This window comes from Stegostoma tigrinum, unplaced genomic scaffold, assembly GCF_030684315.1.
Source record: "Stegostoma tigrinum isolate sSteTig4 unplaced genomic scaffold, sSteTig4.hap1 scaffold_143, whole genome shotgun sequence".
Classification (NCBI taxonomy): Eukaryota; Metazoa; Chordata; class Chondrichthyes; order Orectolobiformes; family Stegostomatidae; genus Stegostoma; species Stegostoma tigrinum.
Genome location: NW_026728088.1, coordinates 319,016 through 346,099, shown reverse-complemented (window position 1 = coordinate 346,099; position 27,084 = coordinate 319,016). Strand labels below are relative to the sequence as shown.

The 27,084-nt window shown below is 41.4% G+C and overlaps 1 protein-coding gene across 1 annotated transcript in view; it reads left to right on the top strand.

Annotated features, from left to right (window-relative positions):
• The window catches only part of LOC132207743 (ral guanine nucleotide dissociation stimulator-like 1), a 61,142-nt gene extending 40,835 nt beyond the window's left edge, over nucleotides 1–20,307 (top strand). Inside the window, exons 14-18 of the mRNA XM_059643627.1 lie at nucleotides 1,341–1,534; nucleotides 2,165–2,292; nucleotides 4,431–4,640; nucleotides 5,579–5,607; nucleotides 20,151–20,307. Of these exons, the coding sequence (XP_059499610.1) occupies nucleotides 1,341–1,534; nucleotides 2,165–2,292; nucleotides 4,431–4,640; nucleotides 5,579–5,607; nucleotides 20,151–20,307 (718 nt within the window). The remainder of the gene's footprint in view (nucleotides 1–1,340; nucleotides 1,535–2,164; nucleotides 2,293–4,430; nucleotides 4,641–5,578; nucleotides 5,608–20,150) is intronic.
• Nucleotides 20,308–27,084: the final 6,777 nt, after the last annotated feature.

Genomic DNA, 27,084 nt, shown 5'->3' with positions numbered 1-27,084 from the left:
TTAAAAACTAGAACAGCACTTTCAGTGTAAAATATTCCATGTAAATTGGGGATGCTAATCAAACAAATGTTTACTTTTTGGAGTCTTTGGAACGTCAAAGGTTTCTTCTGCCTATTGCATCATAGACCATAGCTGCAACTCAGTCCATCTCCCAATTCACAACAAGACTCATTATTCTGATGTTTGCTGGCCCACGTTGTCTCTCGGTTGACCAATGCCTGAACTTTAGATTTTTTTTCGAAAAAACTTTCAATTCTTGTGTTCACATCCTTCCATGTTCTTATTTTGCTTTTGTCTGGAATTATTTTAGGTCCCAAACTTTGCCTGGAACTTTTCTGTTCTGCCAAGTCCAGTGTGCTGTGTACTTCTTGATTTTTTTCTTCATCAGCCCACCACCGTTAGTGCTACTTCCTGCAGATGTATAGTTTCTTCCTCTAGACATCACCATCTCTCGCCTTTAAGAAACTCATGAAGAGTCACTATGACCAAATGTTTGGACACCTGTTTGAATATCTCCTCCTTTGTCAGTTTTTGTATGGTTAATCTGCTGTGAAGTGCCCTGGGGAGTTTTTCTGTGCAAAGGGTTCGATTTCAGTGATGTGATGACTTCTCTGTGCAGCTGATGTCTTGTTGCAAACAAGTAACCATTGATTTACCTGTGAAATAATGCTACGTGGCCTCTCAGTATTAGCCAGGCAGGCAGTTAAAATAAGTGAATTGAAAGCTGACTATGTTGGAGTATTTCATTATTCATCCTCAGCTGGACCCAATTTATCCATGTTACTGAGGTATCCAACTGCTGACAATGCAACTCCCAGAACAAAGACAAACAAATCATCATTATCCTTGTGTTTTTCTTTGTTCATCTGATTTGTCCCATTTGACTTTTATAAAGAAGATTTTTTGTTAAAGCTCACTTTCTCTTTACGAGCAAACTCTAAACACCAAGAGGTCCTGCTGGTGTAATAAGTAACCTCAGACACATGTGAAATCACTTTATACGTGAGCCTTAAGCTTACCTGTGCAATCTACAAAGAAGAAAACTTGGAAACATGGCCAACTTGCGGTTTCCATCCATGGCCAGTGTAATTCTAACTTGGACAGTCATTTCTTCATCATTGGGTCAAAGTGCCACACAGCCCCCCTCTGATGGCACAGCAGGATCACCATTGCCATGTGCACTGCAGCAGTTCAAGATGGCAGCTCATCTCCTGTGCGAACAAGATGACCCCACATTCCAACTTTAATCTGTTGCATTTACATTTGTAGAATTAGAAGCTTTTTTCCCCACACGTTTTGCTTCCCCGATGAACTGTTATTATCTCTGACTTTATTTCCAGTGCTATACCTGAAATTCTTGAAATCTGGCTGGAGGAGTCTGCCGAAGACTTTCGTCAAGTTCCAACTTACTCTTGTCTCCGGAAGGTACTTTCCTACTTGAACCAGACAGTGCCAGGGTCAGATGCTGAAGAACGGGCCCAGAAACTCCTGAGTCGTTTTTTGGCGGAGGAAGCAGCGGAGAAAGAGATGTTCAGTAAGATTTATAATTATGTTGCAAAAATGTGGCTTTAATTCAGGGTGCCTCCCTACAAGTTTGTGTGTGGCTTGCCCCTCTGTCTCAGGATTTAGTTCATTTTGGTTTCCTTTGACAAGCTTCAAAATTACTTCCAAATTTTTGGCTAAACGAAGTTAATTAAAATTATTGCTGAGTGTTTACCCCTGTACCAATTGCATGATGTACAAGACCAAATTCTGCATAGAATTGATACTCTAATATAGTCCGATAAGACCCAGCAGCATGTAATCCGACTTTCTGGACAATTTCCTTTTGAACTGTTGCCATCAATGACATTTTATTTTATAATCTGATGTAATAATTTTGCAAGTTATTGTGAAACAATAGATTGTGATTCGGAAGATTTCCTAAAGCCAGAAATTGGGATGGGAATCTGTCATTAAATACAATTTCTTTTGCAATTGAGATGCTCCCAACAAGAGGATTTCAGTGCAATATCATATTAATTTCACCAAGTCTAGATTTAGAAGTATGAATATTAGATAACTATTGTAAACCAATGCATGATTTCTAGTCACAAGTTTGTGAGATATTTTAGAGCAGGGTGAACTTTGGGCACAAAATAAATGTCTATCTTCACTTGCACAGAAGGCTACCGTAGAAGAGTCAGATTCTGTGTGGGAGAAGAACACGACCAAACCATCGAACAAGTTGACGAAAAGCTCCTGTCCTACCCATCACGCTTCATTGCAGAGCAGCTGACTTTTATGGATGCTGTGAGTAAACAGGAATCTGGGGCCCAGTCATTCTAAATAAGATATTTCAGTCAGCAGTAGGCATCTGAATCTCTCTGTATTGTTTTCTGCTATTACTGTTCCACCAGTCATTATAACTGAATTCCCTTAAAAATGCAGCCTTCCAAGATGTTAGAATGTGTTGTTTGATGTGTAACTTCAGTATCTCGCTTGAAATACCTGCCAACTAAAACTTCAGCACTTGTCATTTGTTTTGAATGAACGCCATGTGAAATAAGTGACCCGAGAGAGCACTGAAAATCCTTTGTAACTTAGTGTTGAACCTTGACAAAATGAATAGTATTTCAGGGTAAAAGTTTAATTGTTTCATCATAACAGTCACTGTTTCTTCAAGAGTCCACTGATTTTGTTTGAAGTATCCAGGATGGCAATTTTGTTGTTTTCCCAGAATCTTCTGGAGTGGGATCAGCCACGGGGTATTCCAGTCTAGTCTCCAAGGTGGCTTGATGTCTACCTCTACAAAATGAGACTCGTGGTTGCTGAATCAAAATTTGAGTTATGTCAAAGTCTGGTCATAGGCTTAGGCTTGAAGTGGAAGTTCAGCGGTCTGTATGACAGCATTGGGTGTGACTCTAGAATGTAAGTAGTCCTCTCGATCTCAAAAATCCCAAGCATATGTTAGTGTTCAGAACAGGGGTGCAGCGATCTCATCTGGAAGTGACCACTTTGTCAAAAGTAGGTTTTGGTTATGGGATAAGAGATAATGGGAACTGCAGATGCAGAAGAACCCGAGGCAACAAAGTGCAGAGCTGGGTGAGCACAGTTGCTCCTAAGATGCTGCTTGGCCTGCTGTGTTCCTCCAGCTCCACACTTTGTTATCTCAGTTTGTTAAGGGGCAGCTGCTTTTCTGCACAGAGTTCCAAAGGTAACAGTCTGTTTTCACTGCAGTCTCTGTTGCATATGTGTATGTATATACCGACTGGCACTTAGAGTCTAATCATGTGACATAATGATGACAACAGCCATTTTTGGTGGGAAGCAACCTAGCTGGGTGTCTGTTGAAGAATGTAGCTGCTTTTCTTTTGTTGAACCATCGAGATCTGCAGTGAGGGCTGTGAGTCTTTTTCAAATCAGTGGTTTGACCTGGTGAATATCAAAGCGGTTTTTTTGATCCTCATCGCTAGTTTTTTTTCTTTACCATGCAGGGCCAGGGGGCTGAAATGTTAAACAGCAGGAGTTTTATTGTGTAGTTTACTGTCGAGGCAGCAGGGTTAGCCTAAGCTATTCCTTGCCGGAAATGATCGCTGACATCATTGTGACGTGATCAGACTGTTAAAAGTGAGAGCCCACCATGCTTGCATAAACATGCAACAGTTTCCCACTCGATGGTTTCTGAGCATTCCATTCTATTCCAACCTGTCACAGCCAACTCTGGCTTTGAAAGTGATGAGACTGACAAATTTCTCCATTCTGAATGAGTTTACGGGGATCTGAAGGAACTATTTGCCAGCTGTGTTAACTTTCACTGTCGGAGCATAATTGTTGATGGGAGTTGCTCATCTTGAAGAGGGAGACAGAAGGACACAATGTAATCTGAATGGCCAGTTGACAAGCTTGGATGTTTGGCAAGATTTGTGTTCAGCATGAAACCAATAGTGGGGAAGTGTTGATATTCAGGTCTGTTGAACCAACAGAGGGCCGGGCTGCCATTGTGTTCTGTCAACCTGCCTTGGTGCGAGAAGTAGACATGATGCAGGGCCGCTATACTGATGCCCAGCCTGTCTAGCCTGTGGGCCACCAGGGCTGAGCATCTGTAGCAGTGACTATTGCCAGCAGAGCCGTGCATTGAAGGTGTGCGTGGAGCCAACAGTCGGAGTTGGGTGGAGATAACCGGTGATTTTAAATCTAACATACAAATAGGAAGCAGATGACTGAAAATTTGAGGGTTTTGATTTGTCTGAATAGCCAATATGCCCTTGTGCATCAATGTGAGTATTATGTAGCCAGTCATTGACAATATAGCATGCAGTTTTAATGTACAATTGCAAACTAGCAGGACGAATGTACCCATGGACGGACAAATCTTGTTTGTCGTTCATTGCTTAAAACATGGCACGACTGACACCTTTAACCTTTGTTTCCTTTTTATTTTTGATCAGGATCTTTTTCGGAAACTTGTGCCCAGCCAATGTTTAGGGTCCATCTGGTCTCAACGAGGGAAGGAAGAAAAACACCATCTGGTATCAACCGTCCAGGCCACCATTACACAGTTCAATAATGTTACAAAATGTGTCACCAGCACCATATTAAGACCTCAACAGCTGAAACCACGGCAGACGGCTAAAATCATTGAGAAATGGATTGATGTTGCCCAGGTACACTATTCTTTATTGGTTTTTAGCCTTTGTGACATGTTAAAGTCCACAGTGCATGGAACAACCATGGTGGAAGAGAGCAAGCCATTAATACTATGTGTTGATATGTCCAAGGTTTGAAAGCCTCTTGAATTGGCGAGCAGACTACTTTTCTGAATAAGAGTTGAATACTTCATGGAAAATCCTAGCATTCATAATTTCTGTAGTGCTGGCTGCTAATAGTTCTTGCCTCAGTTTACAGTTGCATTGAAATATTAATGTATTTTTTTCTAATCAAATATATTTAAGTGGATAAAAAAGGCAGTGATTTCAGATTTTTACTGGCCCTTCAAAAATGAAGTTACGATTGGGCATTACATAGTGTTATTTGCCTCCCTTCCAAGCGGTAATCAGTCTATGAAACAGTGTACATTTTATTCCCAATGTTCTGCATTCTGTGTGCCTACATGACGGCCCTTCAGTAACTTGCCTGGTTGTCTGTTTCCTATGTGTTTGCCAAAGGAATTTGTCTCAGCATGTTAGTCAGCAATCGGGAAAAGAGTGAGGAAGGGCTGTCAGTTCTGATACCTGGTTTGTACTTGTCGCCAACATGTGGCATGCCCACTCGTACATTTGGAAAGGATCAGGATAGGAACCGAGTAATTAACTCATTAAGTAAAGGAAGTAATTGATTCTTACTGATTTTATAATCTAAAATTGCACTGGATTTTGCAACAAAACTGTACTTGCAATGTATTTTCCCTTATACACGTGACAACAAAATATTCATTCATTAGTAAGGTTTGGAATGAAAGATCACAATAATTCTGTTGCCAGCTAATTTGGAGAAGTCTGGTTTGGGTCTTGGCAACACTGCCTGCATCAGTTTTGACTCATTAAGAGTCTTGAGGCATTATTGGGACCTTGATGGGGATTTGAAAGTCTGTCTCCAGTTTCACAATATGGAGAAGTTCAACCGAATGTAGGCTGAAATCCAGTAGTAGACATAGATGAAAGAGTTCCTGACATATACACAGGCGCTATCAAAGGCTATTCTGAAGAGGAATCGCCACCTTACAGTGATCACTTGGCTGACTTTTCTAGTTCTGATTTTGAGTTTTTACAATAGTTGACAAGGAGTGGCTTCCATGTTGAAGTGCCCTCCGTTACTTCCATTTTACTGCAGCAGCTTTATTTCCCTGAAGCCGGAAGACTCTGGGCTTGAGAACCTACCTGCTGGCCTTAATCAGATAAGGCACTTATGATTATGCCAATTGACGCACCTCTAAAGAAATCCCAAATGGTGTGATCACCCTGCCCCTCCCTGGCCTTCCTCCCCAAGCAGAAGTGGCTTTGAGACCTGATAACAAACACTCACAGGTTTCCTCCTCATCTCCACCACACCCCAAAGTACACATTTGGGAGGTTTGATTTGATCCAGTTTTCTCCCTACCTACAACAGGTTGGGGGGGGTGGTGGAAACAGATGAAGGACATTCAGCTGCTAATCTATGTAAGATTAGTTAACTCAGTATCAATAACGTAGTGAATCATAAAAGTAGACCCAATTTCCTGATTTGTCTGTTTTCCGTCGAATGAGTATCTCACGTGACTGGTCCTGCCCTCCTATTCTGTCAGATAATACAACCTATCATTCATTTATGAGCTAAATGTGATGGATATAACAAAGATGATTACCCCGCCTCCACCCCTCTACCTTCGCCACTTCTACCACTCAGATGTCTATGTCTCAATCCTACTCATTTTAAGCATCTCCTTTGGTGTCAGTAATCATATCTAACCAGTCACAGGCTGGCAGCAAGGCAACTGAAGAGGTTGTCTCAGAGGGATACAAAACGAATATCAAGGTTTGAGTTGCCAAGTATCATGGAATTGTTTCCATCAAAAAGTTTGTTTGTTAATGCTGTTATTCTATCAGCTAACATTTTTCTGATAGAACCTTTTTAAAAAGTCTGAGGTGTTGGGTAATGGGGAGTCACTGCTTTTTCCACAGAACTCACGGCTTTTTTTCTCTGACAGGAATGTTGGATCTTGCAGAATTTCTCGTCAGCGCATGCAATTACTACGGCATTGCAATCAAATAGTGTGTTCAATTTGAAGAAGACTTGGGCAGCCGTGTCAAAGTAAGTCATTGTTCAGAAAGAGCCTTGTAATATTTATTTAATAAATATGAGGTAGGAAATTGCAGGTTTGACCTCCAGGTTTACTTGCCCAAGTGAGCTTCACACGCTCGGTGCATTAACAGGATTACCAGAGGCACTACAGTGCAATCCTAACAATTGGCTAATTGGCAGAATCTTTCATTCTTTCACGAAGGAGCAAAGAGTTAATTTGTTTAAGTGGAAAAAGAAAACTGTTTGGCAACTCGAAATATTTAACTATCGTGTTCCAAAACTGATCTGCTGTTGGATGGAACGTAACACAGTTTCCTGTGGATATGCTGTGATGGGGTGATATAAGCCAGAGGTTTGTGTGGGATACTAAAATACAAAGACAACAATTATTTTAATCTCCCAAGAAAGCACTCTATAACACTTTGAAGTGCACACCTGTAGTTTATGTTCGTGTGCCTCAGACCATTTGATCATGGTTGTTTTTTGTAGGCAGCTTGGGAATGAAATCTCTCTTGCTGCAATGAGATTCACCAAAACGACTGCACACAAGAGCTTTTGCGGCACAATGGCAGTATCCCCATCCCTGGGTTTCAACAATCAGGGTTCAAGTTCTACCTGCCCCAGAGATTGCCAAAACATTTCTGAACAATTTGGTTAAAATAACTATACTTATTGTAAAATTGCTTCACTGCCGTTCACTGTCTGTATTACTTGCTTATTTGTCAGATTCTATGTCGGCTGTTTGTTATCTTGACTCTATTCTGTCAAGAGTAATTTGTCTCATTCTCTTGACTAGGAGCAGTAAGATAACATTTGAAGACCTTTCAAACAATGAAGAAGATAACTTTATAGCAAGTAGAGAGCTGCTAATGGTGGTAAGGTGTTGCACTTGACCCAGTGTGACTATATTCAGGGCATGATCAATAGTTTCTAGTAAAATATCTGCAATGAACTCAGTTGGTGACTGAATGCGTACAGATGCTGTCAATCAACAATGCAACAGGAATATGTGTATTGCAGTCCAGGTGGTCTGGCTTGGCTCAAGTCTTCCAAGATTGTTTTGCCATGATTCTTGTAATTGCTGATGATATTGCAGTTGACATTTTAATCAACATCAAATTTGGTTATACTGCAGTGATGCAGCCTTCATAGATTATCTTTCCAGGGTTCATTATCTTGGAAATTTGAACTGAAGCAATGTCTAAAGTGCAATATGTGCCAATTTCTTTTTCTTTTGCTTTGTACACTTCAAGGGCCTTGTAATTAATAAAGGCCAAGGCAAATCGTTAAGAGATTTAACTGGTTCTCATAAGTGTTTTTACTCAATTACCATGTCTTCCTTTTATTGTTCTCTGCAGTAAGAACTATTTGCTGCGTAGGAATGGAGAGATATTCATATCTCTTTGTTTGTTCAGTATTTCAGACATCAACTGTCTCGTTTCAACTAGCTTGGACGAAAACTGACAAGTTTCTAGCCATTCCTCCTCACTCCTTTTATCATGCTCTTTGTCCACTCATTTTGCTCCTGAATTTGACAAAATAACAAAATAATTGGTCAGATATAAATATTTTAGTGCCACTTTACCAAACTAGTTGTCCAGCTCAGAAAATAGTCAAAGTTTTCTTATTCTCTAAATCATTCTTAGATGGAATTGAAGCATTTTTAAGCTGGTGTTTGAAGAGGGAGAAATGCAGTAATCATGCTAGCATGTTGTCAGTTTGACAGACACTCCATGTTTCAAACTGCTCAATGTTCCAGTTGCAGTGAACTATCTTTTTACATTGCTTTCCAGATGTTTGCCCCAGAATTTCTACTGCCCTGCTGTCACACTTTGTTTATTGTGTGTTGTGATTGGTGCACTGTGCAGAATTTCAACATATTTTTCTGATCTAGATTGAATCTAAAAGTCGGTTTGCTTTTATAATCAAAAATGTGTGCTCTGCATGATGATTGTTTTTGTGGTGCAAAATTCTGTAAGTATATAGGGGAAAATGTGAGTTCATGATTGGACAGTTGTATAACTTCCATAAAGCTTTCTCCCAGATTATGCAGTGAATGACAGTGCATGGTTTGCTAATCTTTCAGCATCTTACACAAATGTGCTTTGGCAGTGGTGCAGGGTACCGCAATAGTTCTTGTTGTGTGTACATTAATGTTCAAGCTCCAAGTATGAACAGCAGGTTCACAGATGACACAAGAATTGGAGCGGTAGTAAGTAGCAAAATGCCTTAGTTTCTCGGCACACATTGTTCCAGCTGTGGCTTAACTGATGTTATTTACAGTTCCATCATTACCCCTTTGCTCTTATATTCAGGCAAGTATCCAATATTTTATCAATTTATCCACAGGTCCTCCTGCCTTCAAGAATATGTTTATGCACACACCAAGGTCCTTCTGATCCTCTGTCATACAGACCCAAAACATCAACTTTCCTGCTCCTCTGATGCTGCCTGGCCTGCTGTGTTCATCCAGCTCCACACCTTATTATCTCATTGAACATATATTCTCCTGACTTATTAGGCTCCCAAAATGCTTCACCTCACACTTTTCTGGATTGAATTCTATTTGCCTCTGTTCAGGCCTTCTAACCAGCCCATATGTGTAACCCGAGAGACTAAGGCTTTTTGCTGTTTACAACCGTCCAATTCTTGTGTCATCTGTGAACCGGCTGTTCATACTTGGAGCTTTCGTGTCTTCAACATTAATGTACGCACAGTAAGAACTATTACTGTACCCTCTGGTATGCTGCTGGATGAAAGCATCAAGTTGCCGAAAAGCCCCTCAAAAATCGCATTTGCTTCCTGCCACAAACCCAATATTGGTTCCAATTTGCCAATTCCGATAGATCTCCTAGGCTCTTAGGTTCTGAACCAACCCACCGTCTGAGACCATTAAATTATTTCTTTGGGTAAGAGAGGTGTCCTATGAAAAGACATTGAGAAGAATTATATTCTTGATTTTAGAAAAAAATTACATTTAAACTTGTTGAGACAAAGTTTTGGAGATCTGGTGAGGTAAATTGTTTTTATATTCAAGCGAAATTGCACATTACGTAGAAAATTTCCAATCTCCAAATGATGAAGTTACTCAAATATTGAGTTTGGTTTACAGTTCACAGATCAGGGATCAAATGTTGAACTTGTCTGGCCTTTATAACTCCAACTTTGCATTCCGTGTGACAGTCCAAAATTTTGACTTCTAAGTTTTGATTCTAAATAGATTTAGTTGCATGATCAAGGGAATAAATAAGACATGGAGTCGTATGTTTGGGAAATATGACACTGAATTCACAATGGATTAAACAAATTCACCTCTCTTTTTCTAGGATATAGTTCAGGGAATTGTGCCGTACCTGGGAACTTTCTTAACAGAGTTTTCAGTGCTGGATTCAGCTTTCCCTAATTACCATTCAGTAAGTCTCTTTTACAAGATTTGGATTCCTTATTTGCAGATGACCACTATTGTTACAGTTTCATTGCAAACTACTTGTAGATGAGAATCAAAGCAACAAAAAAAAACGATTGAGTTTGATTAATCACCCTGATCAGATTAATTTGATGCTTTGCGCTGTGAATCAAACAATTTGTAAACAAAGGAACATTCAATTCATTTTGCAGTTAATTGAATATGGGTTTAGTTTTACAAAAAGTTGGATAAGTTGCAAATCATTTTTATTCTGTACAGCTAAATTTGGTACCTGGATGTGACTGCCTATTGAGCAGTTAAGCAGCTGAGAATGCCACCAGCTTGGCACTGACCTACTTGACTGGAGCAAAGGGCTCTATGTAATGTCCAAAGTTGGACCTGGTGGTATGATAGATAGAACATAGAACATAGAACATAGAACAGTACAGCACAGAACAGGCCCTTCAGCCCACAATGTTGTGCCGACCATTGATCCTCATGTATGCACCCTCAAATTTCTGTGACCATATACATGTCCAGCAGTCTCTTAAATGACCCCAATGACCTTGCTTCCACAACAGCTGCTGGCAACGCATTCCATGCTCCCACAACTCTCTGCGTAAAGAACCTGCCTCTGACATCCCCTCTATACTTTCCTCCAAACAGCCTAAAACTCTGACCCCTCGTGCTAGCCATTTCTGCCCTGGGAAATAGTCTCTGGCTATCAACTCTATCTATGCCTCTCATTATCTTGTATACCTCAATTAGGTCCCCTCTCCTCCTCCTTTTCTCCAATGAAAAGAGACCGAGCTCAGTCAACCTCTCTTCATAAGATAAGCCCTCCAGTCCAGGCAGCATCCTGGTAAACCTCCTCTGAACCCTCTCCAAAGCATCCACATCTTTCCTATAATAGGGCGCCCAGAACTGGATGCAGTATTCCAAGTGCGGTCTAACCAAAGTTTTATAGAGCTGCAACAAGATGTCACGACTCTTAAACTCAATCCCCCTGTTAATGAAAGCCAAAACACCATATGCTTTCTTAACAACCCTGTCCACTTGGGTGGCCATTTTAAGGGATCTATGTATCTGCACACCAAGATCCCTCTGTTCCTCTACGCTGCCAAGAATCCTATCCTTAATCCTGTACTCAGCTTTCAAATTCGACCTTCCAAAATGCATCACCTCGCATTTATCCAGGTTGAACTCCATCTGCCACCTCTCAGCCCATCTCTGCATCCTGTCAATGTCCCGCTGCAGCCTACAACAGCCCTCTACACTGTCAACGACACCTCCGACCTTTGTGTCGTCTGCAAACTTGCTGACCCATCCTTCAATCCCCTCGTCCAAGTCATTAATAAAAATTACAAACAGTAGAGGCCCAAGGACAGAGCCCTGTGGAACTCCACTCACCACTGACTTCCAGGCAGAATATTTTCCTTCTACTACCACTCGCTGTCTTCTGTTGGCCAGCCAATTCTGTATCCAAGCCGCTAAGTTCCCCTGTATCCCATTCCTCCTGACCTTCTGAATGAGCCTACCATGGGGAACCTTATCAAATGCCTTACTGAAGTCCATATACACCACATCCACAGCTCGACCCTCATCAACTTTTCTAGTCACATCCTCAAAAAACTCAATAAGGTTTGTAAGGCATGACCTACCCCTCACAAAGCCGTGTTGACTGTATTTGATCAAGCCATGCTCTTCCAGATGGTCATAAATCTTATCCCTCAGAATCCTTTCTAACACCTTGCAGACGACAGACGTGAGACTTACCGGTCTATAATTGCCGGGGATTTCCCTATTTCCTTTCTTGAAGAGAGGAATTACATTTGCCTCTCTCCAGTCCTCAGGTACGACTCCAGTGGAGAGCGAGGATGCAAAGATCTTCGCAAGTGGCGAAGCAATTGCATTTCTCGCTTCCCAAAGCAGCCGAGGACAAATCTGATCCGGGCCTGGCGACTTGTCAATCTTAATGTTTGACAAAATTTTCAGCACATCAGCTTCGTCTATCTCTATCCATTCCAGCATGCACACCTGCTCTTCAAAGGTTTCATTCACTACAAAGTTCGTTTCTTTCGTAAAGACAGAAGCAAAAAACTCATTTAGGGCTTCCCCTACCTCCTCAGGCTCCACACACAAGTTCCCTATGCTATCCCTGATCGGCCCTACTCTTTCTTTGACCATTCTCTTATTCCTCACGTAAGTGTAAAATGCCTTTGTGTTTTCCCGGATTCCTTCTGCCAAGCCTTTCTCGTGCCCCCTCCTGGCTCTCCTCAGACCATTTTTGAGCTCCTTCCTTGCCTGCATGTAATCCTCTCTAGCTGAACTTGACCCTAGCTTCCTCCACCTTATGTAAGCTACCTTCTTCCTTTTCACTAGAAGCTCCACCGCTCTCGTCATCCAAGGTTCCCTAATCTTACCCCTTCTTGCCTGTCTCAGAGGGACATATTTACTCATCACTCCCAACAACTGTTCCTTAAACCGTCTCCACATGTCGATAGTTCCCTTACCATGGAACAACTGCTCCCAGTCCATGCTTCCTAACTCATGTCTAATCGCATCATAGTTTCCTCTTCCCCAATTAAATATCCTCCCATTCTGCCTAATCCTCTCCTTCTCCATAGCTATGTAGAATGTGAGGCAGTTATGGTCACTATCACCAAAATGCTCTCCCACCACAAGATCTGATACCTGCCCCGGCTCGTTTCCGAGCACCAAGTCTAGAATGGCCTCTCCCCTCATCGGCCTGTCAACGTACTGCGTTAGGAAACCCTCCTGAACACACCTTACAAAAACAGCTCCATTCAAATCTTCTGCTCTAAGGAGGTTCCAATCAATATTAGGAAAGTTAAAGTCACCCATTACAACAACCCTACTGCGTGCACACTTTTCCAAAATCTGTCGACCTATGCTTTCTTCAATCTCCCTGCTGCTATTGGGGGGCCTGTAGTAAACCCCTAACGAGGTGACTACTCCCTTGCTGTTCCTAATTTCCACCCACACTGACTCAGTAGGCAGATCTTCCTCGACAAAGGAAGCTTCTGTAGCTGTGATACCCTCTCTGATTAGTAGTGCTACACCCCCTCCTCTTTTTCCCCCCTCCCTATTCTTTTTAAATGTTCTAAACCCTGGAACATCCAGCAACCATTCCTGCCCATGAGAAACCCATGTCTCTGTTATGGCCACAACATCATAGCACCAGGTACTGATCCATGCTCTAAGTTCATCACTTTTATTCCTGATACTCCTTGCATTAAAGCAAACACACTTTAACCGATCCCTTGGTTCCTTCCCAGGAAAATCCTTCCCACTAGCTGGTCTACCTCTTGCTACTGCCTCACCTGCATCAACGCTCACCTCTGGTATACAGCTCAGGTTCCCACCCCCCTGCCATACTAGTTTAAACCCTCTCGAACTACTCGAGCAAACCTTCCACCCAGGACATTGGTCCCCTTCCAGTTCAGATGCAACCCGTCCTTCTTGTACAGGTCCCACCTTCCCCAGAAGGCATCCCAATTATCAACATATCTGAAGCCCTCCCTCCTACACCAGCTGCGTAGCCACGTGTTCAGCTGCGCCCGCTCCCTGTTCCTCACCTCACTATCTCGTGGCACCGGTAGTAAACCAGAGAACACTACTCTGTTCGTCCTGCTCTGCAGCTTCCATCCTAACTCCCTGAAATCACTTTTTATATCCTCAAACCTATTTCTGGCTATATCATTTGTGCCAATATGTAACACAATTTCTGGCTGTTCGCCCTCCCCTTTTAGAACTTTATACAACCGATCGGAGACGTCCCGGACCCTGGCACCAGGGAGGCAACATACCTTCCGGGAATCCCGATCTTGCCCACAAAATCTCCTGTCGATTCCCCTAACTATCGAGTCCCCTACCACGAGTACTTTTCTATTCTGCCCCCTTCCCTTCTTTGCCACAGTGTCAGGCTCAGTGCCAGAGAACTGACTACTATGGCTTTCCTCTGGTAGGTCATCCCCCCCAGCAGTATCCAAAACGGTATACTTATTGCTGAGGGGAATGCCCACAGGGGATCTCTGCACTGTCTGTCTGTCCCCTTTCCTCCCCCTAACTGTAACCCATCTATCCTCGACCTGAGCCTTAGGAGTGACCAACTCCCGATAACTCCTCTCAATTACCCCCTCTGCCTCCTGAATGATCCGTAGTTCATCCAGCTCCAGCTCCATTTCCCTAACACGGTTTTCAAGGAGCTGTAGCTGGGTGCACTTCCCGCAGATGTAGCCAGCGGAGACGTGTGCCACATCTCCCAACTGCCACATTCTGCAGGAGGAGCAAGCAACTGTCCTAGCATCCATACCCCACTTATCTGAACGCCAACTCAATACTAAAGTAGAAAGCTTACGTCAAATAACAATAACAAATTAATAACAAACTTATATTCAATAGAGAAAGTTTAGAATGAACCTTACCTTATTAACTAGGTTAGAGGAGGAGGGCGGGTGGGAGACACTACAGTTGTAGAGTCTCGGGTTTAGCCGCCTTGCTGATATATATGGTCACTGCTTTCCTTCCCGGCTGCCCCTCTGGTCCTCGTCACTTCCTCTGCTGCTCCCGCTCCTTCTCTGAAAGAGGAAAAAAAAACACCGCTGCCCGCTACCGGTAAGTAATTTTAAAAATAAACTGCTTTACCTTAGCTGCAGTCTTCCGGGTCCGTCTTGCCTCCGCTGCTGCTCGCACTCAAAATGGCCGTTGGCGTCGAAGGGTGAGTATTTATACTTACTGCTTTCCTTCCCGGCTGCCCCTCTGGTCCTCGTCACTTCCTCTGCTGCTCCCGCTCCTTCTCTGAAAGAGGAAAAAAAAACACCGCTGCCCGCTATCGGTAAGTAATTTTAAAAATAAACTGCTTTACCTTAGCTGCAGTCTTCCGGGTCCGTCTTGCCTCCGCTGCTGCTCGCACTCAAAATGGCCGTTGGCATCGAAGGGTGAGTATTTATACTTACTGCTTTCCTTCCCGGCTGCCCCTCTGGTCCTCGTCACTTCCTCTGCTGCTCCCGCTCCTTCTCTGAAAGAGGAAAAAAAAACACCGCTGCCCGCTACCGGTAAGTAATTTTAAAAATAAACTGCTTTACCTTAGCTGCAGTCTTCCGGGTCCGTCTTGCCTCCGCTGCTGCTCGCACTCAAAATGGCCGTTGGCGTCGAAGGGTGAGTATTTATACTTACTGCTTTCCTTCCCGGCTGCCCCTCTGGTCCTCGTCACTTCCTCTGCTGCTCCCGCTCCTTCTCTGAAAGAGGAAAAAAAAACACCGCTGCCCGCTATCGGTAAGTAATTTTAAAAATAAACTGCTTTACCTTAGCTGCAGTCTTCCGGGTCCGTCTTGCCTCCGCTGCTGCTCGCACTCAAAATGATCATTTGTGATTGACCTTTGACGATATCCTAAAATGGAACCAAGTTTACAGAGCTTGTATTTCACTTCTGATCTTTTAAATTTCATGATCATGTAGTACCATTTGATCTTTGTCCATATTGAATTAATTTTCTTTGTCCTTGTCTATCTCTTACAGAATGGCTGGATCAACTTTGACAAGAGACAAAAAGTTAGTACTGAAAATTGCATTGTGCAAAATGTTTGGAATTGTCTGAAAGGGGAAAAGCATGCTTTTCACTCTTTTGCTGTTTTATTTGCTTGATTGGGGGTGTAGGGGGAGTCCCCAACTGCATCCTAAATGTATATGGTCACTAATAAATCCAATAAAGAATTAAGGAGATGCTTTGTTGCTCAGAGCAGCCAGATTGCAGAAGCTGCTGCTACCAGGACTCGTTGAGAGGATGAGCACAGATGTATTTGAGAGAAAGTTAGATGTCAGAAAGGACAAAAAGAGGCATATTAAGAGTTGAAGCAAGGTGGGAGAGGTGTAAAGATCAGCATGGAGCAGTTCAGCCAAATGGCTTGCTTTTGCGCTGCTAATGTGCTGCAATTTACCTTTGAGCAGTCACAGCCACGTACAGGATATGCCAGGTGTTATGTGAGTGAAGATGTTGTTCAATTAATCTCAGTGTCATGGAAGCTATTTCATTATTGAAGACACTGGATAAACAATCTCTCCATATTAGTATTTTCCTTTAGATGAGAGACATCATTTCGTCATGGGATGTCAAAAATTTGAGGGATTGCAGCTGTTGGGGTTCTCACTGACTGGGCAGTATTTTTTACTCCATATTTCTGAATTTAGTAATACCAAATTCTCAAACATCCCTGTTGCCATGGTTACTGTTGAAGGTGTCATCAAATCCCCACAGTGTGGAAACAGGCCATGCGGCCCAACAAGTTCACATGGCCACTCTGAAGCGCGTCCCACCCAGACCCATTCCCCACGTCTAACCCACAGAACGTAAATATCCCTGGGAACGACAGGCAATTTAGCATGGGCAACCCACCTAACCTGCACATCTTTGGACCTTGGGAAGAAACCAGAGCACCCAGAGGAAACCCACACAGATTGTATTTTCGTCTTGTACTGCAACATTCAGCAGGCAACCTGGGAATATTAATTCGAGAGGAATTTGACCTTATGGCAAACAGAGCTGTAACTTGAGATCCCTATGAATAGAATAGGTTCCGATCAGAAGCAGCTGATGCTGAATTTGCCAAACTGGGCCATGTGATGTAAAATCAGCTGGGTGGCAAAATAGGCATCCAACGCTGTGTGACTCCAATTCACCAGCTTGGAATGTAATCTGTCAAATGGCCCGCCATTTGTAGTGGCTGATGTGGATGTAGTGAAGTGTTTCTTTTCACTGACCTGTTGAAAACTGGCTGGCACTTTACAACTTGGCAGTAACATGTTGTCAGAGTTTGACTTAGAGAGGCCTGGCCCTTTTTACATGTCAAATTGTGACAAGATTCAACCAAGAAGCCACTGTGGTTGAAAGAAAATAGTCCAGTAACTTCGAGCTGCTCATGGTCCATTCAATTTCGTGGTGGTGCAACTTTGAAAAATTAACTCAACATTTTCACCGTCTGTCTTGGTACCAGTTACTATAGATCAGCCACTTATTTTGTACTTGGCAGACTTCCTTTTGCGTCGATGAATGATCTTTCATTACATTTCTTGTCTTCACCCGAAATCAGCGTATTGTTCTTAAGTGAATCATTTAAAAAAAAAATCCATCTTTGAAGCACTGTTTTGGGAATTAGTGTCCTGAAACCTTCCTGGATAATCTGTACAGAAATTTATCCTTGAAAAGTCACATTTGTGTCATTTATTTCCAAAGCAGAAATATTTTTGTGACATGATGTACTGTGCACTTTGAATAAAGTTATTGATGCTGTTCAAAATACCACGGACTCGGATTTAGCAGGAGCAATTATAGCAGTTTAAACTTGCTTTAACAGCTCATTATTTATTTGTGTTCTTTCAGGAATATGAAATAATTTTGGGTATCAAATCCCTGCAGTTTGCTTGCTCATCATACACCCTTCGTTCAAACGAGAATTTTCTAGACTTGTTCTTTATGCAACAATACTTAAGTGAGGATAGCGAGTACGTAACTGGTATTGTAGGAGTGTGCAGGTAAAACAGTTAAGGGTTGTGTGTGAAATCTTCTCTAGTTATAATTGCTGTTTAATGCTAGTGAGCTGCCAGTTTACTTACTGTCTTCCTTTTCCTTGGTTTCAAAGTTTTGACAATGAATTCTGACCTATGAGGATAAAGCCAGTTGCTCAATGAATCAATTCTGTCGTGTTGCATCAAATTTTTTTCAATTCCATGTGTTCTGCAAAAAGACGAAGACGGTTATCGTCTTGGTAAAAAAAAATACCCAAAGGAACTGCAGATGCTGGAAATCAGAAACACAAAGAGAAATTGCTGAAAAAAATTAAGCAGGTCTGGCAGCATCTGTGGAAAAAAAGCAGAGTTAACTTTCGGGTCTGGTGACACTTCTTCAGAATTCTTATTGTCTTGTTCTGCTGTTCATAAAGCAGAAAAGATTGATGTGCCCACAGAAGAGATTTTGTTGCTCATTAGTCAAAGTAATGTTCAGTGTTCTTTTGCCTGAAAACACTTGCCTTTTGCAAACAAAATTATCATTCATGCAGTTTCAATTCTCTGTAAATGATTCATTTTGCCAAAAATATTCAGAGTATTGAACAAAGGCACCTGATTCTTTTTAAATGAATCTTGTCTGAACATGTTCATCTGCTGTCCTGCAGCTCCTCTGAACTCGAGAAACCGCCAAAGCCCAAAAAGAGTGTGTTGAAGCGCCTCAGCTGGTAAGTATCCCATGTTAAGCATCTCAGATATCTCATTATTTCCTTTTTTATCGGGATGATTGGACAGAAAGATAAGTACATCTGTTCCTTGACAAATAGAGACATTTGATGCGTGGTCATTATTGTTTCATTGGAGTGGGATGTTTTTAGTCACTGGTCGAGTAATTTGAGAAGATGCAAGGAGTGGTGGTGTTATTCTCACCTCATGCATGTGTCTAATGTAGACTGATTGATACAGATTCTTTGCTATGGCCATGAATGTAGAATGTGGACCTGTGATGAGCTTGGTATTGCCTCGCGATTCTCATTTTTCCACTGAGAAGTTTCTGCACCATGGCTAAATTTATGAATTTGTTTATGAGAGACAAGTAAGCAAAAAAGGTGTTACAGTGAATTAAATTTGCATATTTGTGGGCCTGTATAATGAAAACTAGCAATGTTTAACAATTTTGAGTGAAAAATCAGATTTGTGTGCTACTTTGTGGGTCAGCAGGCAGCAGAAATATCTTCTGTTGAAAAATTATCAGCCATGCTTCTCACATTTGAAACTCCACCTCAAAACTCAAATCTCTTTCCGTGTGGAAGTTGACATGAAATTATGTGTTTGTGTTGTCACGCATACATGTGTAAAGACTTCAAAGTTATTGTTTTCAGTAATGTTCCTGAGTTGGAGATATTATCTTATATTTCTGTTCAATAGGCAAGGACTGACCAGAACTCAGCAAAGTCAGATTTTTCCCCCACCTACCCGTTTAGAGTTTCAGAGAAAAAAACCATGCCTTGTTGCTGTGTTGTGCCTTGCAGCGATCTGGACTGTGACATGTGACTATTGTTATATAGAAACCAAGAAAGAGAAGGGAAACACTTATTCACTTCCTGGGATATCTTCTCTTTACATGAGTGTGGATGTTACATGGATGTGATTTAGGCTTCCATGGCTTAATTGTGATTCTCGAAGTGCAGGCAATCAACATTGCAACATTAGTGTGCAATCTCACATTTCAGCAGCCATCTGCTCTTGCTCCCTGTACTATTTAATGCCCAATATACCAACAATCAGGATTTTCAGTGTGGGAATTTTTTATCATGCCATCTGCTGTACTTCTTTTGAGAGTTTTGGAAAATTTTCTATGTTAAACGTGCAATATAAATGAAAGTTACTGAATAGAAATCCTAACGTTTGCAGTACCAATATACTGAAGGCTAAATTCAGAGTTCACTGTCCTACCTGACAAAGTGCTGTGTACAGTTTTCTATCAATTATCAATGGTGTTACTTTGTTTTATGTTTTATGTTTTATTTTTAATAAACTTCAGCTTTCGGGAAGAAATTATGTACACACCAGCATGTGGCCAGGTTGGGGGAAATTTTCCACTCTCTGGGTATTCAAGTCCACATTTTGGCTTTCATAAGATCTAGGTTGATAGCAGGTTGAATAACATTGCAAGAAGTCCAGATTTTCGTGCCATCTGAATATGCAAACATTATCACCTATTCATATACTCCCTAACTATTAGACAATATAACAGTGTTCAGTACTAGTAATACGAGCTCTTGGTATGAGTGTGCCACTGTTAATTTCTCACAGGTCAAATGTGGCGAACATCAAACTCCTGGTACTCTCATCATCAATATACCTTCATTCTAGTTTATTTTTTTTGACAGTTTGTCTAGAATGCAATGACGTTTCCATATTTTTGTTGTGTCCCCTTTCCCTTGTGCAGCCTGTTTTCAAGGAGAGGTGTTAAAGTACACAGCGCTCCAACTAAAAGCTCTGAGCAGCCAGCATCCCTTCGGAATGAGGATTCAGACGAGAGCATTACCTCAGCCAGACACTTGGAAATGGAAGAGCCAAGCACCTCGCAAAAAGCGCTGGAAAAGGTGAGATCGTGAGGCACTCATCACATAAAATATGTTGTTCTTGGAGACACTGGTTTGTTTAATAATGTCCAGACACTTTTTTCTTCTTTTCTTCCTTTCTTCTGTCTTCCTGCCGTCTATTATCCTGACTACACTTTGGCAGTCAAGAGGACACAAGGGTACTCAGTGATACCGTCCCAGCCACTGGAGCTGGATGACTGACTGGCCAATCTCCTTCTCCTTTTCAGAGCTATTAGCCTAATAGCCATTTTGATGTTTAAGCCAGACTGAAATCCTTATTTTGAATGCCGTTCCATCAAGCATCTTCATAATTGGCTGCTGCCAGCAATTTTCCATCCCAGGTCCCATTTGCCAAAGTTGGGTTACTTGCTTTCAGAACGAAGGCAAGACAGCTGTGCAATTCCCAGCAAAATTCAACCTTTGTGCTGGTTACTGAAGCATTTGATTCCAGAAAAGATATTATTCGCTCATGAAGTGAGAGCTGATTTTTTTTTCAGATGTGGTTTGCTTTGTTTTGTTTAGATATTTTATATGGTTTTAAAAATGTACAAAGGAAGCTGTACATGTTCTTTTAAAGATCGCCATATCAATAACCAAAATATTTCATCTTTAATTATTCACAGCATGTTTAATTTCTACACAGTAAATTTTAGTGCATGGGGTACATCTGTCGCAGCTTGAAGCTCACTGCCCACAAAAACAGTGTTTAGAGTATGTTGGACAGGTCTTGATCCAGCAATTGCAACAAAGTAATGCAGCTCTCTGCATGGAGTCCTCGTGACTGCATGTTTTGTTTTTCTTCAATATTTGGGCTTTGAGCTGTTGATTAGTGTGTTCTCTTCCAAACACCATTGTATTCTGGATGATTATCAGAGTTGTGTTATGGTTATTGTTTATAGAATATGTCTAGGACTTGTCCCAGGAATGTTTTCGCAATGTATTCTCCCATGAATTGGGCTAAGTATTATTAGGTCACATTTGGGTGTTTTGGAGTGGTATTTTTTGTTTTAAAATACCCTCTTCCTTTTTATAGATTCTCCTGTTTAGTGTTGTGACTGCCTCTGTATTAATAATAAACTAAGAGCTGCAGTGACTTGGATGATTTCGCTTCCGGTTTCTTTAGTTCTCTATCTCTGTGTGTTTTGCTGTTGCTATCTCTCTCTTTCTTTCTGCCAGTGGTGCTGTGCCGCACACATTCTGACCTGCACCATACACTTGTTGGCCCATTCGCAGTCACCCACACTTCATAAATGTGTGTTTTAACTCCAAACATTGTAGTTGTATTCAAGATTTCTGTGCGTAGCAGGGTGAAGTGGGCAAATAAATATTTATGTAAGCATGTTCACATACTGAGTGCAAACTGAAACCCCAAAGGGTTTATCTGACAAACTTAGAATTGAAGCACCAGTTTACATGGTTAAGTGAAATGACCACAATGTTATTGTGCTGAGGGAAACTAATTAGTAATTTATGGGCATGCTAAGTACCGAATTGTTGATGTTGACTGAACAGCTCGTAAACACAAACAGGGGTATAATTCCTCAGAAGTGATCTTTCCTGGTAGAGGAAAGAACTGCAAGTAAAAAAATTCACAAGACAGCAACGACCAAGAATTCATGTGCAACTTCATGTTCTTACAATTAAGCTGTCCTGCGCAGAATGCCTTCACCTTTATGGGCAGCAGGCGAGCATATTTTGTGTAATAATAAATATAACTGGAAAGGGGGAAGTTTCTAATGTGCAACAATTGACAAACGTCTTCTTAAACAAAATAATTATTCCACAGTCATTAAAATCCGTGGATACTGCCTCCTCTGGAGGTTCATCCAACAGTGGTGCACCAGCAAAACCAAATTATGACACAGCCAAGTCTGGTAGGCGTGCGGGTTTGGGCAGCTGCTGGTGTACAACACGTCGGAGGGACAACCGCCAGAATGAGAAAAGCTGCCTCATCCGAGTCCGATTAGAGGAGGACAGAGCACAACAATTCAAAACTATTTTGGTAAGTCCCTGGACTGGTTGCTCTCGTCATGCTCGGTCCAAATAATTGCCATTGCTCTCTGCCAGTATCGCAAGAGGAATTTTTATCCCAATTATTTGTTGCCATGCAGTCATATTCATTGTGTATTTTCCACATTGCTGAAGTCTTTTTTGGTCAATAGGAGTGCTTTGACCGTCATTTTGATACTGTTTTGTAATGCACTAGCAATGTTTAGGTTTTAGGCCTGAACACATTTTCCTTGCATTTCTCCTGGCAAGGTGCAGCACTCTGTTGCCCCACTTTGTGGATGAACCGATAACTATTGAAGAGGAAATATCACAAATTAACACGTATCATTAACTGTACAATAAATCAGCAACGATGTACCAGATCTTCAGTTAGCTGACCACAAGCACTTTGGCCCATCTGTAAACTAATCGAGTAATATTAGCAGAGATATTGAATATTTCTTTCCTGGTTTTGGCTCATGTGAAATTTAAAAGGCTGGTACATGGAAGAAAGCACATCAAAAATGGGTTGGAGAAGAACATAGAACATTACAGCACAGTACAGGCCCCTCGGCCTTCGATGTTGTGCCGACCTGTCATACCAATCTGAAGCCCATCTAACCTACACTATTCCATGTACATCCATATGCTTGTTCAATGTCGACTTAAATGTACTTAAAGTTGGCGAATCTACTACCGTTGCAGGCAAAGTGTTCTAATAGCAAGAGTGCAATCCAAACCAGAATAGTTGCCTACTGGCTAGTTCAGGAAAGCCGAAGGAATATTGGCCAAATTAGAAGGCACATAGGTTGTTTTGTTTGATCATGTATTTTCCTTGAAAGGATCAGTCATACTCTGATTGTGCCTCCACAGAGGTCAGTGTGACGCGTGGAAATTGCTTCTGGTGTTTAAATATTGTTGACAAACAGCGCCTCTTTACTCTGGTAAAGAGAATATTTGTTAGCTTGTCAGTGAGCTGGAGATGGGCAGAACCAGCCTAAGATCTGAGGCAGAATTTGGATAAGCAAATGGCAAACAGCCTATTTAAATTGGACATCTATGAAACACAGAAAACAAAATTCTCAACCAAAATGACGATAATGTCTCCTGATGAATGTGCAACAAATTGTTGCCAACTAACACAGTCATGAGAGGCCAACTAGAGAATCGTGGAATGTTATCACAAAGCAAAACTAAAAAGCTTGACTTATTGTGTCTGTGCTAAATCTCAGTAAGAAGTAGCTAAATTCGCCACCCACCTCCCCCACCACCACCACCATTGCCCTTTTTACCCCTGCCCTGCAAATTTTGCTCCATGTAATTATTCAGTTGTCTTTAGAAAGTTATTTAATCTGCTTTACCCACCTATTCGGATATTGCAGTTTGGAAAAAGCAGGATTCTTTTTTGTTTTTGCTTTTTCTCCCCACCAATGACCTTAGATTTTGACCTTGGTACATAGTGTTAGAAGGGCCAGTAAACAGTTTCCCTCATTTACTTTAGTTAGCCTGAGCAAATGACTGTTCTTCATTATTCTACTTCATTATTCTATGTTCTCATCCTCACCCAATTTTGTGTCTATACCGCCACTGCCCATTTCATTCCACAGGCTTCAATTTTGCTTGCACACTTGTGTGGCACTTCTTCGAACATAATTTAGAAAATCCAATGTATCACCAATTAATCACTAAAATTAGTGATTAATCATTTAAAGTGTGAGCATACAGAGTGGAAAAGGTATTGGTTATTCAAAAAAGATCACTTTAGGGGATGTTAGTTCATGTAAGTTAACAAGGTGTCGAGCTGGATGAACACAGCAGGCCAAGCAGCATCAGAAGAGCAGGAAGGCTGACTTTTCGGGCCTAGACCCTTCTTTAGAAAGATAATGTAGTTCATCTAATCTCTAGTTGTGTAATATTTGACTCGACCACTTATAGAATTGTCAAGACGTACCGAACAAAATATCCCCCCAAACCTTTCCTATTTATGTACTTATTCAAATGTCTTTTAAACGTTGTAATTGTGTCTACATCTGCCACTTCCTCAGGGATTTAATTCCACTACATTTTTTGGATTTTTCAGATTTGCTATCCATTAATATATTTAATATGATCTTTGCGTTTGACTGGGTGGCAAAAGTATTTTTTTTAGCCATGAACTCTCGCACTATTAAAGTAGAATTAAGTGTGAGTCTACTCAACCAGAAAACATTGCAGTTCTCCAGAAGAAACAGAAAATTTGCTGGTGCATTTCATCTTCCAGGTCATTGCTCAAACTTGAGCTGAGAAAAGCAATTTCCAAATATAACACAGAATTAAACAAAAGCAGACAATTGCCCAAAAAATTGGTCTTCTCAATATCCTGACTATCAAATATTATTCCTGTACAGTCACATTATGATTGAATATTAAATATTTGCACTGTCTTCAAATCACAAATTGCTAAATGTTTCAAACTGTTAAAGCAATTTTATGAATAACTTATATGAATAAGCATAACATTAGGAAATGTCAGACTTCACAAACAACATTGAGCCATTTGCTGTAATGACAATAAATGTTAAAAGCAGGCAAATTGTATGGGGGTAACAAAGTGGGAAGCTGGATGAACACAGCAGGCCAAGCAGCATAGCATCTTAGGAGCACACAATCTGACCTTTCAGGCCTAGACCCTTTTCTGATGAAGGGTCTAGGCCTGAAACATCAGCTTTTGTGCAGCAAAGATGCTTCTTGACCTGCTGTGTTCATCCAGCTCCACACTTTGTTATCTTGGATTCTCCAGCATCTGCAGTTCCCATTATCTCTGATACAATTTTAACCTCATTGTGAAGCCTCTTCCAGGGATACCTCACCTGAAGAAGTTACCCTCCTCTCTCCGGACAAACCTCAGTGGATCTCTCTCCCACTGCGACTCTCTTGTAATCTCTTCAGCCTTGAAACAAAGCTTTTCTGTTGAAGGGTCTGTGCCCGAAACATCAGCTTTTGTGCTCCTGAGATGCTGCTTGGCCTGCTGTGTTCATCCAGCTCCACATTTTGTTATCTCGGACTCTCCAGCATCTGCAGTTCCCATTATGTCAAATGGTGTGGGGGTTTTGGGTGGGAGGGGATGGAAGTGGATTATTTAAATTATGAATGTCGTCACCAATTACTTGTTTCAAACTGTGTGTATAGGTAAACTTGATCACTGGGCTCTGTTTCCATTCAAATTCCAACCTTTACTGTTCACAGTAACTGTGTTATGGTGCATCGAATGCAGATTTTACAATAACAGTCCTACCAGATATTATTTCATTAATGTAACTTTTACAGCTTTCAGTGTAATGTCCCAATTAGTTTTCTGGGTGAAAGCAGCTATATTTATAAGCCCTTTGGAAATTGAGGCTTTATATATTTCATTTGGTGTGTGTGTATAATGCATTAATGAAAAGTGAATGTTGTTTTAATTAGGTGACTAATCAAGATCGTGTATCTGAAGTTCTCAACAAAGCCATGACCGCGCTCAAATTTGAACCCGAGCGTCCTCAGCAATTTGCTCTAGCACAGATCATTGAATCAAATAAAGGTGAGCAGTGGAAATTGCTTCAATTTAAGTTAAATCTATTTCTGAACAGCATAGCCACTGCAAGGGAATTGATATTTTCTTTTGATTTCACCAAAAAGCTGAAGATATCTAAATTTGTACCATTTAACATATCCAACCCTGTTCAGCAGGATTCAACTCTGAGGAATGTAAAGCCAATAAACAACTAATATCTGCACCTAATAAAAGCAAATTATTTCATCAGATTGCCCTAAAGCCAAATCAGAACAAAGAACCACAAATGCTGGAAATCAGAAACTGCTGGAAAAGCATAGCAGCAGTAGCAGCACATGTAGAGAGAAGTCAGGGGTAGTGTTTGGAGTCCAGTAGCCCCTTTGTAAAACTACCTAAAGCCATATTGAGTGAAGGATGTACATCAGGATTTGGGTGTGGCATTATTCACATTGCTTTGTTCATTCTTATTTTAACTGGTTATTCCAAAATAAATGTTTCCTGTTGCTGAAATTAATCTGTTCTTCCCCTCTTTTTGGCCCATGGCTGAGAGTCCAGAAACATGGATGGGGTCCCTGCTGTCAAGTTGCTAATCTGTAGCAACCCTCCCCCCACTCCATTTCCTGTTGAAAAGTAGAAACGAGGACTCATGGGTTTAATTCTGCTGTGGTTTAAAACTTGCCATCCAGGCTGTGTTAAGCAGAATGCCTTATGAAAATGAAAGGTCCCAATGCCTTTGCAGCATGCTATCCCTGTCAGTTTTCAAAGTAAAGAAAAATCAATCCTCTGGATACAAGCCTCACTGACAAAGCTGGAATTTATTCTGCGTCCATCATTGCCCTCAGAAAATGGTCATAGGCTGTGCCACTAACTTGTGTTTGATTTAGGTGCCCTCAGTGGTGTTAGTTTCAAGATTCCAACACAATGCTGAAGGAGAGGATAGCTTTTCTCAGTGTTTTCACGTTGAACACACTGCACCTTTTTGTGTTTGATGCTGGTATCAGCAGAAATGACATGTAGCTGCTGGGTCATTCGTGAATCAATTGGGGTTTTGCATTGTTCTATAGGAAGGAAAATCTGACATCTTTACCTGGGCTACTGTCTGCTTGACTGACTCTTCACAGCCTCATATGTGGCCGAATAAAGCCAGTCAATTGTACAAACTGTCATGAAGAAGGCATGTGCCATCGGACAGCGAGGGGTTTGAAATGGATTTTAGTCTTGACCAACAATGCTCATCCTGAGAATGGGTCTCAGATATAATGGTTTTC